The 12,290-nt window shown below is 39.3% G+C and overlaps 2 protein-coding genes across 2 annotated transcripts in view; both read left to right on the forward strand.

Annotated features, from left to right (window-relative positions):
* Positions 1-551: 551 nt before the first annotated feature.
* atp6v1c2 (ATPase H+ transporting V1 subunit C2) lies at positions 552-9,037 on the forward strand. Its single transcript, XM_059353702.1, has 12 exons — positions 552-719; positions 1,228-1,295; positions 1,855-1,940; positions 2,442-2,536; positions 4,104-4,195; positions 4,289-4,384; positions 4,465-4,533; positions 6,007-6,099; positions 6,191-6,278; positions 6,357-6,454; positions 6,549-6,678; positions 8,935-9,037. Exons 1-12 carry the CDS (start codon positions 591-593, stop codon positions 9,022-9,024), a joined length of 1,134 nt encoding a protein of 377 aa, XP_059209685.1. The 5' UTR covers positions 552-590; the 3' UTR covers positions 9,025-9,037.
* Positions 9,038-10,998: 1,961 nt separating this feature from the next.
* The window catches only part of kcnf1b (potassium voltage-gated channel, subfamily F, member 1b), a 2,924-nt gene continuing 1,632 nt past the window's right edge, over positions 10,999-12,290 (forward strand). Inside the window, exon 1 of the mRNA XM_059353530.1 lies at positions 10,999-12,290. This exon is cut by the window's right edge and continues 220 nt beyond it. Coding sequence (XP_059209513.1) covers positions 11,133-12,290 — 1,158 coding nt within the window. The 5' untranslated portion in view covers positions 10,999-11,132.

Genomic DNA, 12,290 nt, shown 5'->3' on the forward strand with positions numbered 1-12,290 from the left:
TAATATACAATACACAAGAAAATATAACAATAGTAAACTTACCACGGTCAAATTTCTCTAAATAATTCTTCATATAACAGTGTATATATGTAGTTAACGTCTTAGCCACAGGTCTTAGCCTAATATACTCAAATCACCTGGGGTGTTGTTAGTGATCCTGAGGCACTGGGCTGGTTGTCACTGGCTGTCAGTCAGTCTCAGGTGAAGCTGCTGCTCAGACTTTCCAGCACCTACAGTGGGACTGACACAGGACGGTCATGAGGATAACCTGACGGTAAGCATCCTTGCTTTGAAAGGTTATTTCTTTTAATTTTCTAATTTCATTTATTGGACTTCAAGCTGCCATAACCAAAGACAAATGTTAACAGATCCTGTAACACTCAATGACCTAATGGAAACAGAGATAGAAAAATACAAACAGAGTTGTTAAATGTTATTTTGCAAAAGTCATCTTAGCATGAAAGCCTGTGTGCTTTAGATGATGGCTTATTGTCAGTGTGTTTGCTCCGGGTCACAGTCTGTTTGGTGCCAAAGCCCGCTCTAGTGGGGAGGATTTTGACTGGAGGTCTCTATGTGAAGCACTGGGAGTCATGACAGACGTGTGGTTGATTTCTGTCCCTCTGGACAAGACCAGTTTAACCAGCGTAGAGAAACTCAAGCACACCATTGCCAAAACCAACCTGGCCTCCTGCTGCAAGTTCTCCATTCCAGAGCTCAAGGTGAGGCTGCGTATCATCTGTTGATGGAGCCAAGTTAATTATACAGAGTCAATATATACACAGGAACCAGATATGGATGGTTCAGCATTTTACAAAAAAATTCAAGAAAGTTAAGTGTGTGTGTTCGCTGTGTGTTTATAGCAGTACAGTAGAGTGTAGTTGAGGAGGATGATGGTGTTTGGTGTCCTTCTCTGGTGAAGGGATGAAGGCTCAGGTTGCTCTCTACAGTTTGAGGCAAAATTTCCATCTGACCCATTTCACTCAACGTGATCAATGTTCACCTTGGCTGCCGGGGTTAGTATTTTAGCAGCAGTTCTTCATTCTTACCAAGAGTTCAAACGTGAAAAAAGGGTCATGTTGGAAATTATATGTGGACATCTTTAGGCTTAATCTTTAACATCAGTATGATCACAAGTAATTATACACGCTGAACTGTTGCTCCCTATTTAAAATCCATTGTGCATTCGCCACAATCGCACTGACTTTGCTGTGTATGCTATGACCCCAGGTGGGAATACTGGACAGTCTGCTCAGCGTGTCAGATGATCTGTCCAGGCTAGACACACTGACTGAAAGGTAAAATAAACAACAATCCAAGAATGATCAACCAAACTGAAATACCCCATGCACGCAGAACCTGTGTTCTTCAGTCGTTAACTGAATTGTTTGTAGCTTAATGTGCAGCTTTGTCCTTATTTAAGACTTGTAACTCTGAGCTTGTGTGAGGTCTGCACCATGATTAATTGATGGTCAGGGGCAGCTGACGGTTAGTTTTTCCTCCTGATTTTAAATTCATTGTCGGTGTATCTGATGTTACAACCAATTTGTGACATAAAAATGTGGCCTCGGAGGCGCAAACCAGCCAGAGTTTGTCTTGTAATTTAGCCCAGACTTGTTTTAATGTTTGGTTCATTGTCTGAATCAGCACAAGGTTTTGAATTGGACAAATAAATCCCTTGTTGGACATTCATGATTAACTGTGACCCCAAATTTGGAGAAAATATATGTCTTAAAAAAAGAAGCCAATAATTGATTAACATTTAACCTAAATTAATTACATATAAATACATCAATAAACAGCGTTACTATGTGTGTTATAATAATTATGATATTTTTGTCCCTGTTGCCTGGTCAGCGTGATTAAAAAAACGCATCATTGTATGAGGGAGGTGATGGAGCAGTCCAGTGACAAAGTGCTGGAAAATGCCTTAGCCAATGGAGGTGAGTCACACACAAACACACATTCTGAGGGTGTTAATTACATCGTATAGAAACTCATTAAGTAAGTGAAGCCCCGGGTTACATGCACACTGCAAATGAGACTACTTAAAACATGCTCCATATGCATGTGTACACACACAAACATCCACTCCCACAGAGCCAACATGGATCCCTTACTTTGTATTATTCTCCTACATAGAGGCAGCAGGACAGCTGCTCAACATAAACCAGGCTAACCAGTGTCTCTGATCACTTTCCCCCATCAGACCACGGCAAGAATCAGACAACCATCATATCACCACTGAAAGCTTACCTCAAGTCTCTAAGGGGTATTTTACCTGCTGGCTATTTGCTCTCTGAGCTGGATTGCAGTGCTGTGTGGCTTCTTATGCAAAGTGTGCATTTTTACACTGTCATTGTCCTTGGGTTGTTTTTTTTTTTGTGATGTTTACACTTGTACAGTATTTGTTCTGTAGTAACGACTTCTTATGTGTTTCTTAGTGGACCTGATGAGCTACATGACCAAGTTTCAGTGGGACAAAGCAAAGTATCCTACGGCTCTGCCTCTCTCCAGCCTGGCAGACATCATTAACAAGGTACTAACTAATGGAAATAAGAAATTAATAAAAAGTGGCATGTAAATAAAGTTATTACAGTCATGATCACCTTAAAGGAGTACTCGAGACATACAGTGGAAGTGTCTTAAGCTTCATTAAAATTGTTTGATATGATTGGACCTCTGAAAGTGTCTTAAAGTCAAATACCGAACAATGAGTGGTGCAGATAGCATGCAAAGCTATAGGACTGTTAAGCTCCACTCATACTTCCCTCAAATCACATTTGAAGGGCTAGCTATTATTCTAATATTCTGATCTTATTCATATTTAATATCTAGCATAATAAGCATAGACTGTATGAAACCTGGATTTCTCAATGACGTCACTGATCTGGTTTCTGCAGAGACACTGTAGAGCTGTGACGACAACCACCTGTCACTCAAACTGGCTGTACCCTAAATTATGCATAACTTTAAGCTTTTAAGTCATATATTTTAAATGGTTGAGTTGTATGTACAATTCTGTACAGTTGTCATAAATTAAATTAGCTACAGAGACCAAAATCATTTTGTGTACCAAGTTATAAACATGTTTATTTCTGCTTTAAAGTTTGGGTATTTTAACATGGGGGTCTATGGGGATTAGTCTGACTCACAGATGTAGACTGTTGGTATAATCTTGTTATTGGCATTCTGCTAACCTGGGCTCTCCACGACAATTGAGATTGGTTTAAAGTCCCCGTCCACTCAAAATATTGTTTTGTTTTTGTTGATGTCCCCTAAAATGTCTGACTTTGTGTCTGTGCAAAGCTTTTCAGTAGAGATGATTACATCTTTACTGAAAAGAGTTTCAGTAGAGGTGTTTTCACATTCCTCTACTGAAGCGGGAGATGTTTGTGCACTTCCCTTACTTAACCTAAACTGGGAAAGCTAGAGCAGAGAAAACACACTAAAACTTCATAGCAGATATTACTGTGTGTTTAACAAACACAAACAATGTATCAGCCACTGACAGTTACAAGCAAACAAACAACCTTAAGGTATAAAATGCTGATTAAACTTACCATTTGTCTTTACATGTGTCTATATGTGGGCAGAATCCTATAATTTGATAACATAAAGCTTTTATTCTATGCAGTATATTGCACGACTCGATAAATTGGTATGTCTTTTTTAATTGTCAAATGGAAATTAAACATTATATTATGAGCCAGCCTCAAGTGGCCATTTGAGGAACTGCAGTCTAAGGCACTTAGACTCCTTGTTGGAGGTCGCCGCTTGGTTGCAAGAGATGCATAATTACTGGGGTGCCCACAAAAAGTACATACATTTCACCAAGTTAAAAAAAAAAAAAAAGAATACTACAAAGTGAAGCAAAGCATGAATGTTTTGGTCTCTGTGTCCAAAAACACTGATTCCTCCAGTGTTCATCTAATTATTCAACTTGACCTCATTGGAACCTCTTTGCCTGGAAATCACCCAAATCTTACAAACACCAATTACTAAATGATAGTAAAGGTATTTCAATGAGTATAAGTATGGGTATTTATATAAGTTATCACGTGTTCCTGATGTTTACATGCTGTTAATACCTGCATGTGTGTCAGGAAGTTTCCCAGATGGAGATGGAATTAAAATCCCGAACTATGGCGTACAACAGTGTGAAAATGAGCTTGCAAAGTCTTGACCACAAAGGACAGTAAGTGACGTCAGTTACTGTAATAATATAAAGATTAAATACATCATTTTATGTGCTATGAAATGTTGAACTTGAACGTGTGTTTCCTTCAAGTGGGACTTTGCAAACTCTCGGTCTGAATAACATAGTGAGGAAGGAAGACCTGGTGGTGTCAGAGTACCTCACCACTCTCCTGGTAGTGGTGACCAGGTTAGTGACAGATTCACGCTAAAAGGTCTTTATTTTGTGATTTGTGTGAGTGTAATTTCAGTATGTGTTGTTGGTTACAGAGGGAGCTACTTGATGTGGGAGACGACCTATGAATCTTTGTCCGACTTTGTGGTTCCGCGGTCCAGCAGGTGAGCCGTCTTTATCCTCTCTTGGCTGTAAGACGAAGCCAATCCACTTGATCTCAGAACAAGCGCACCAGCAGAGCCCCAGGTACCCTCTCTCAGCATCCCGAAGGTCTGGCTTAGTAACCACAGGTGTTCTATTACCGGCAGAAAGTAAGAGTCGCTGTGCAGCTTGGATCAGGTGCAGGGGAGGAAATGTTTTCTTTTTCAGTGGAAAACATGTATTGGTAACGCTTTATAATTAGGTCCTTAATAACCATTAATTAACAAGTAATAAGGCATTGTTCTCGCTTTAGATCCGATAGTTGCAAAAATAATAGTTAACTTATAGTTAACTTATAATAGATGAGCAATAAAGTATATTTCAATATCAAAAGCAAACAAAATAAGATTAATAAAGGCATGGCAAAGACATAATGGGTGGGTCATGGGTGGTGACTGGGCCAGTCTACTTTCCCTTGAACCCTTTTTTATATCTTAACAAAGTTTACTAAGAATGTAGGTAGATCTCTTCCAGAAGGTGGCTCCTTCCGATCCTTTGATTTGTCAGTTTATTGCATACGTGGACACGTCATGTCACCAAGCAGAGAAGACAGTTATCTTTCTGCTCAGCACACCATGTCTGTGACCTGACCTGTTAACAAAACTTTCAAAACACAAACTCCTGCCTTGGTATGACTTGCAGAGATATTATTGGAGACACAGATTTTGCAATGTTCATATAAAATATAAAACATAAAATATATCTTTTTGTGATTATAGAATCTTACTCTAAGTAGGACAGAGAAAGTTTAAGCAGATGGAATAAATGTATTAAATTTGGATGTATTTAGAGTAATCACAGTTTTAAACAATATTTGCACATGATCATTGTATCAAAGCATCTTGCATGATTAATCTATAAATGCACAGAGAGAGGACACAGTTGGTGAATTATGCATGCATAGATAGTGACCTACCTCAATCAGATAGTGACCCCCATCCACAGAGACAGACAACAGAGACAGAATAAGAGACAGAACAACAGATTATTCTAACAAACTCACTCCCACCGGACATCCGAAACACAGACTCTTTCCCATTATTTAAATCCAGAATCAAAACTCATCTGTTCCAATTAGCTTACTCCGTTTGACTGCACTGCACTTCTTCTTTTTTCTTTGTTTTATTATTTTCTGTAACCGCACGGCACCGCTCTCTTTGTTTTGTTTTATTTCTTGTGTCTTGTATTATTATTATTATTATTATTATTGTTATTATTATTATTATTATTAGTAGTAGTAGTATTATTATTAGTATTATTATTATTATTATCTGCAACTCTTGGCTTCTGTACACAATATCTAGTCTTCCATCACAACTCACACTACCTTAATGTCACCCAGTCTCTTTTCTTTGTTGTCTTTTAGCTTGACCTGTTGCTGTATGTTTTCATCGCTCTAATTTTTCTCCTTTCTCCCTGTTTTGTGTGATCATCAGGAAGCTGTACGAGGACACAGAGGGAGGCCTCTTCTCAGTTACACTTTTCAAAAGAGCTGTGTGTGAATTCAAAGCCAAAGCCCAGGAGAGCAAGTAAGCAGGACGGATTGACAGAAAGTTTCCCGTCAAGTCAAAGCCGTGTTGTCTGTGTGAATTACCATAGTGTAGCCTCTGATCCACACAGGTTCACCGTGCGCGAGTACAGCTTCGATGTGGAGGCGAAGAAGCAGGAGGAGATCAGGCAGCACCGTGCTCGCAAGGAGGAACAATATGTGAGTCCAATGTCAAAGGGTTATTTCTTTAATGTATGTGTTAGTTGCACAATATTAATGTGCATCCCTCCTCCATAGGGAGTCTTTGTGCGCTGGCTGAAGGTGAATTTCAGTGAGATCTTTGTTGCCTGGATTCACTTGAAAGCATTGAGGGTATTTGTGGAATCAGTCCTCAGGTCAGTGCTGATGACTCAACTAATTTCTCTCAATAATAATGAAAAATGGCATGTGATTCACCTTCCTGTGACTCATACTGGCATCTCCTTCTAGGTATGGATTACCAGTGAACTATCAGGCTCTTGTGCTGCACACGGATAAGAAGCGTTCAAAGAAACTGAGAGAAAAACTCGCCTCGCTGTTCATACATTTGGACCCCACCGCCACTGCCAGCAAGACAGATGTAAGAGGCCACACACACTTTCACTGCTACATGAAGTCATGAGACGCATTTCCATCAGTGAATTTCTATGCTATTTCTATTTTTGAAAATTTGCATGACAAAAACTTTATGGAAACTCCGAAATTGTATAAAACTTTCAAAATGTGCATAAAAGTTTTTACTCTTTCTTGAGGTGATATTTGTCTTTTCAAAAAAATAGTTAATGCGCTAAACAGGAGATGGAAATGATTCCTCCGAATAAGTTCTGACGTTGCGAACACTTAACTCACATGACTGATCAGCTATTTCCTCTGACATGAAAAAACAATTATAAGTTGCCCAATTGAATCTATTTCCTGAAGACTTCTCTCCATTTCCTCTCTATGTGGCCAAAGTTGCCCAATTATCAACTTCTTTTTTATACATTTTTCTCACTTGCAATCTTTTCTTCTTCTCCTGTTGATTGAAGGATTAGCCTACAGCAACACATTACACTGCCATCTTCTTACAAAAGTACGTTTATGCACCTTTGTTTGTTTGCTCTTAACCATTTGATGGAAATATCGCTAATTTGCAGCGTTTCAAAATTTAATTTCAGAATTTGATTCGACTTTAATGGAAACAGCTAGTGTTACATTCATATTTCGACACAGAAGAACATGCAGAAAGACACAAACACATGCATGGTTGACTATGGACATCAGGATCAGTATGACAAAACAATCTCAACTCAAGGTCGACTTATTTTCTTTTTCTGTAGCTTTCAGTCACATCTGATCACATCTTCATCAACGCCCCGATTCAAATGTTATCACACGCCATTAAAAGGCCGTCACTAGTTGTCATTGGGAGCATAGATATGAGGTGGAATGTTCTTACTCTACCTCCTAGTTTGCTCAGTAGGCTGTAACTGCATCACCTCAGGGAGGTTAAATATTGTGAGGCTGACAAGGAGGCAGTGAGGTGATGTAAAGAGTGACAAAGTCCACAAACGAGAGGAGAAATGTTTCCAACACACACAAGACTTGAATCCACTGTGAATCCAGTAGTCTATGCTTAGTTATGACATGCGACGTAAATTAAGTTATGCCCTCTTCAATGATGTTTAGCGTACATACAAAAGAATGAATACTTGTTTTCTTGTTAGTTTTTTGTGTGTAGTTTGTCATGATGCTTTTTTAGGTTTTAATGTTTGTTGTAATATGTGTAAATTTACTTCACTTAGCTGATAATCCTCGTGTACTTTTTGTCTGTCTGTTTGACCTTAAGGGTGTAATTGTGTGACTTGGTGATTAACACTGACTGTAAACATTACTGTTGATTGTTGTCAAGAAAAGGCCACAGCACACCTTTAAATGAACATTACTTTCTGTTTTGTGACCACTTGGGGGCATCACAATAAGCACTAAACACACCACAGACACCATCACTTTTTAGACAGGCCTACTCCCTTTAATTTCACCTGCTTTCACTTAAATGACCCCACCTTTCTCTTTGTTATTATCAGTAGTATATTTATATAGTTTTATTAGTATTTGTATGTAGTTTTATTGCCTGCTAATATGACTGCTTGTTTGATGGACTGAGTATTTTATTTTTTATTTTGTAAGGTGACCTTGAGTCTTCAGAAAGGTGCCCATAATTAAAATGAATTATTATTATTATTATTATTATTATTATTGTTATCACACAGAGACACATTGATCTGAAGGACTGTTTCTGTTCACCTGCTGAATCTAAGTCCAATATTCACTCACCCTTTAGCAGCTTTAAGTTATTATTGTGGTTCCGTTACTTCTTTTACTAATGCCTGTGGCTAGTTCACTTAAGCTTTTTCATTTAGCCTGTAACTCACAGTCCATAATGTAATACATATGGCTTTATTATCTAGTTTATTGATAAAGATTGCAGTGAATAGTTAAAAATAATTTGACTCTACACACAGAAAGTAAGTGAAGTGTTTGTCCAGTCAGATGAATGTCAGAGTGATGGAGAGAGCTGCCATCCATCTGCTGTCAGCCTTCTTGAAATGACATCTGTCTCATGCAAATTCATCCATGGCCGCACCAGACCACAGCCAGAAAAGTGGCCTACTGTACTGCAGGCACATTCACTGCATGCAAATGAGGCAGAAATAAGTATTATGCCTAACAAATAAAAACAAAAAAAATGATTTGAATGTTGCACAGACAAACACCTGCAGAAGAATAATTATTTTAAACTGGCTCAAGGTGTGTCTGACACACTATTTTCTGTGTTCTTCTCTCTGCCATGCAGGTTAGCTGTGACATCCCAGGACTCTGTCCGCAAGAGTACTTCTCCTATATCTGCTTCCATGTCAATACCAACCTGCTGGAGCTCAGCTAGCAGTCAGCAAAGAGAGGACCCACACAAGGACCCGGTCAGAAATATAAAGACCCTCAAATAAACACATCTATATTGACGAACACATCCTTGAATATCTTCTTGTGAGACAGAAAGAAAGCCAGAAAAACCTGTCAAGTTTCCCTTGGACAGCAGTGTAAATAATCTTGTGACATCAGCTGCACACGGACTACACTTTATAATGTGCTGCACATAGAAAAGTGGAACCATTTCAATTTGTTTATTCAGTCTCTAAAAATGTTTTTTTGTCATTTCCGTGTACTGTAAATGTTAATGTCAGTGTACAGCTTCAAGCATTATAAATGAGAGCATTTTACTAGAAAGCTAAAAGCCCTTGCAGTGTGAGAAAGTGTCTTTCTTCATGCACGGCTGCGCATTATTCAATACAACAGGAATTTCTCGGTGCATTACACGGGAAAGGGAAGGGAAAGCATATTATGACTCTGTCAGAGGTGGAAAAAGTATTCACATCTTTACTTATAAAATGTAGAATATTCTGTTAGAAAGTAAACGCCCTGCATTAAAATGTTAACTATACAAAAGTATATATTTAGAATTTTAAAAAAATTAATGTACTCATTATGCAGAATAGACCATTGCAGAATAATATGTATTATATTTTTGGTTTATAATTATTGGTGCATTATTGTGTCCATCACTTTAATGTTGCAGTTGGTGAAGGTGGAGCTCATTGTAATTACTTTATATACTGCAGGGCAGTTTGTTAATTTCCTCTCGGGGATCAATAAAGTCTTATTCATATAATAATATAATAATTTTTTGTTGGTCATATTTTGTGTTGTTAATCTGGATCTGGAAAGTTTTAGGATAAATGTAGTGAGGTAAAAGTACAATATTTGCCTCTGAGATGTAGAGGATTAGACGTATAAAGTTACATAAAATGGAAATATTTAACTGAAAGTAACATACAATTCAGTTGCACCCCTGGAGTCTGTAAGTATCACTTTTATTTTAAATGTATGTTATGTCGTCAATGGTGGAAGGAGAACTCAGATCCTTTACTTAAGTAAAAGGATCAATACCATAATGTAAACTACCCCGTTACAAGTAACAGTACTGGAATCAAAGTTGTATTTAAAGTTATAACCCTTAAGTTTATCCAAAGTCTGTTTACATTCTTGGAAAGTACAATTGCCTATATGAAAAAATATTGTATAAAGCCTGTTAAATGAGCTGTATGAAGTCTGATAAATAGTTTAAATTTGATTTACAAATTTGATATTGTATTTTTCATTTGTAAAGATTTTCAGTGCTGTTTTCCTTAACATACATAACCTTCCTTTCTTTATGCAGCTGAAATTAACAAATTTGATACTGTTTTTTTCATTTGTAAAGATTTTCAGTGCTGTTTTCCTTAACATACATAACCTTCCTTTCTTTATGCGGCTGGAATTATTGTTATTATTGTGCTTTTATTTGCTGTAGCTTCACAGTCCGAAGGAAAAGACAAATGGAGCAAAAAAAAGGTACATTTGAGCCAAAAAATATATATCAGACAACCAAAAATCTTAATGCATTTGTTATGCTTTCACAAGTCAGGGATAAGACACCAGCATGCTCAAGTTAAATTTGTACTTAAGTGCAGTAAGTAAATATACATGGTAACATTCCATCCTTTTTACTTTCCACTGACTGTTATACAGAACATGATCACTAGAGTGCGCTATCTCTGTTCTGTGCAGAATCATTTTAAACAGCAATTACCTCTGCAGTCATAAATTATATTTGTTCAAACAATATGTTTGATAATGGAATATTTTATTTGGGTATTTCTAAAACTGAAAATTCCAATCTTCTTTACAACAGGACAAGATGAATGTGTGTGTGTGTGTGTGTGTGTGTGTGTGTGTGTGTGTGTGTGTGTGAGAGAGAGAGAGAGAGAGAGAGAGAGAGAGAGAGAGAGAGAGGTGGGAAGTGTGAAAGCTGGCCGCTCAATCTGTGCCATTCAGTGCATCCAACAGTCTGAAAAGGAAACATTTACGCGCCGAAATAATGGACATCAACTGTGGTTAGTACGCTCTACTCTAACATTATAGGACACATATTTATTCAGTCAGATATTTAGTAAAATGTGGACAGTTCCGAAGCCAAAATATAGACGTGGTTCGTGTGACGAAGGGGAGATCGCTGTGAACATTGGCGGAGTCCGGGTGGTGCTCTTCGGGGATGCTTTGAACCGGTACCCCGAGAGCAGACTGGCGGAGTTGTTGAACTGTTCAACTGAGAATTCTGAAGTTATCTCATCGCTTTGTGATGACTTCGATCCGGGCAGAAAAGAGTTTTACTTTGACCGAGATCCCGACGCCTTCAAGTGCATCATCGATGTTTACTACTTTGATGAAATCCACATAAAACCCGGAATATGCCCCATCTGTTTCATCAAGGAGATGGAGTTCTGGAAAATAGACCAAAGTGTTTTGGATGAATGTTGCAAAAGTTACTTGAATGAGAAAGAGGAGGAGCTGACAGAGATTGCAAGTAAAGTGAAAGTGATCCTGGAGGATCTGGAGGTGGATCAGTGCATTACGCGCAGCCAGCGATGCCAGAGGTTCCTGTGGAGACTGATGGAGAAGCCGGGTTCCTCGCTGCCGGCGCGCGTCATTGCCATCGCATCCTTCCTCTCGGTGCTGGTCTCGGCTGTGGTGATGTGCGTGGGGACCATCCCGGAGCTCCAGGTGACGGACGCTGAGGGAAAACTGGTAGAGCACCCGACCCTGGAGGCGATCGAGACTGCCTGCATGTTATGGTTCACCGCGGAGTACTTACTGCGCCTCGCCTCCTCTCCGAACAAGCTGCACTTTGCACTCTCCTTCATGAACGTCATAGACTTTATGGCCATCATGCCTTTCTACGTGGTCCTGTCCCTCACCTACCTCGGCACCTCATCCATGATGGAGCTGACTAACGTGCAACAGGCTGTGCAGGCGCTCCGCATCATGCGCATCGCGCGTATTTTCAAGCTGGCGCGCCACTCCTCCGGGCTGCAGACTCTGACCTACGCGCTCAAGAGGAGTCTCAAAGAGCTGGGGCTGCTCCTCATGTACATGGGTGTAGGGATCTTTGTGTTCTCGGCGCTGGCCTACACCATGGAGCAGAGCCACCCGGAGACCCTTTTCAGTAGCATCCCGCAGTCTTTCTGGTGGGCCATCATAACCATGACCACAGTGGGCTACGGAGACATCTACCCCAAAACCACGCTCGGCAAGTGCAACGCAGCCGTGAGCTTT

Source organism: Centropristis striata, chromosome 16 (genome assembly GCF_030273125.1).
Source record: "Centropristis striata isolate RG_2023a ecotype Rhode Island chromosome 16, C.striata_1.0, whole genome shotgun sequence".
NCBI classification, from domain to species: Eukaryota; Metazoa; Chordata; class Actinopteri; order Perciformes; family Serranidae; genus Centropristis; species Centropristis striata.

Coding starts and splice junctions, on each gene's coding strand:
- atp6v1c2 (XM_059353702.1), top strand. CDS start 591: ATGACAGACGTGTGGTTGATTTCTGTCCCTCTGGACAAGACCAGTTTA. Junction 6,100..6,190: donor GCCAAAGCCCAGGAGAGCAA/GTAAGCAGGACG, acceptor TGATCCACACAG/GTTCACCGTGCGCGAGTACA. Junction 6,455..6,548: donor TTTGTGGAATCAGTCCTCAG/GTCAGTGCTGAT, acceptor ATCTCCTTCTAG/GTATGGATTACCAGTGAACT.